At 34.8% G+C, this 1,300-nt stretch overlaps 1 protein-coding gene across 1 annotated transcript in view; it reads right to left on the bottom strand.

The window, feature by feature from the left end:
- The window catches only part of LOC105165591 (ubiquinone biosynthesis O-methyltransferase, mitochondrial), a 5,909-nt gene that overhangs the window by 800 nt on the left and 3,809 nt on the right, over window positions 1-1,300 (bottom strand). The window contains exons 5-7 of the mRNA XM_011084652.2: window positions 1,153-1,201; window positions 269-318; window positions 1-24 (exon numbers count right to left, since the gene is read on the bottom strand). The exon at window positions 1-24 is cut by the window's left edge and continues 117 nt beyond it. Coding sequence (XP_011082954.1) covers window positions 1-24; window positions 269-318; window positions 1,153-1,201 — 123 coding nt within the window. The remainder of the gene's footprint in view (window positions 25-268; window positions 319-1,152; window positions 1,202-1,300) is intronic.

Raw genomic sequence — 1,300 nt, 5'->3', positions numbered from 1 at the left:
AGGATCCGCCACATGCTCAATTACCTAGGGAGTACAAACAATCAGATGTATATCCATAATCCAGTAAATATGTGACACGGAAATGATGAAGCAGATAACGGAGAAACAATACAACGCGAGGCAAACTCCACCCAGTCAAAAACATTAACGAGCAGATAACCTGACTCAGTGAATATTAACAAATTACTGCAGGCAACACATCACAAGTTGCAAATTTTTTGCTCCAGATGATTGCTCAAATTTTCCAATTGAATCAACAATAACTTACTTCCAGTGCAATTACAGCGTCAAATTTCCTCTGCTCTTCCACCAATTTTTCTGTCCAGTGGTAGCAATCACATCAGATTCTGAAGGATAGGTTTAGAAGTTCAGAAAGTAATGGTTCCGAAATGGATTAAACAACAAACATACAAAGACATGAATATTAGGAACGAATCAAAGCCATACAGAAAAAGACAGGATACATATGAAATGAAGAAAAAATGAAGAAAAAAGCTAACTGATTAATACAGCATATCTGTCAAACAACAGTAACAAAAAAAAGTGATATGTAAAAGGTATATGACAAATAAAAAGATGTCATGATTGCATGTCGCGACAAATGATGAGAAAATTATGCTTGTTGTAAAAAATGTCTGAAGTCGAATGCATAAATAAGGAAATACATATTACAAAGTACTGAGACAACTTTAATCACCCCACTCACTAACTCAGGTCAAACACCAATCCCAGCCCCCCAGCCAAACTGAAAAAAATAAACAGAAAAAATACAAAGAAAAGAAACACAGACTCGGAAAAATAGTGGATAAAAGATGCAGATCTTTATACATGGAAGACAAAAAAAACAGCTCATCCTAATTACTAAAGAAAGAACAGAAAGAAAAGAAATATGGACCAACAAGATCAATGCTAAGAAGCAGATCAGTAAACATGGAAGAGGTGGAGACATCTCGTACTTGTTGTTGATCATGTGTAGGTTGGTCTAAATTGGTGGAACATTTGAAGTTTGGAGAATAGCTCACAGCAAAGGAGTTACAACCAAACATGAAGAAGTAAGATGTAAGCACTAAGGAGAGTGATTTGAATATGTGAAGAAGTAAAATTGATCATTTAGTTTAACCTTTATATTCAACAAGTAAGTATGACGTGTACCAGCTGTTGTGCAACAATAGTCAATAGATGAAGTCAAAGGATCCAAATCCTGCAAAAAAGAAACATAGACACTCACTGATATAAAAAACAGACGGCAACATTTTCTTCTTTTATATAAATGTCATGCAGTTGCATATACTGAACAAAC

Source organism: Sesamum indicum, linkage group LG6 (genome assembly GCF_000512975.1).
Source record: "Sesamum indicum cultivar Zhongzhi No. 13 linkage group LG6, S_indicum_v1.0, whole genome shotgun sequence".
In the NCBI taxonomy this organism is placed as follows: Eukaryota; Viridiplantae; Streptophyta; class Magnoliopsida; order Lamiales; family Pedaliaceae; genus Sesamum; species Sesamum indicum.
The sequence above is the reverse complement of the archived record's forward strand: the minus strand, read 5'-3'. Positions and strand labels throughout refer to the sequence as shown.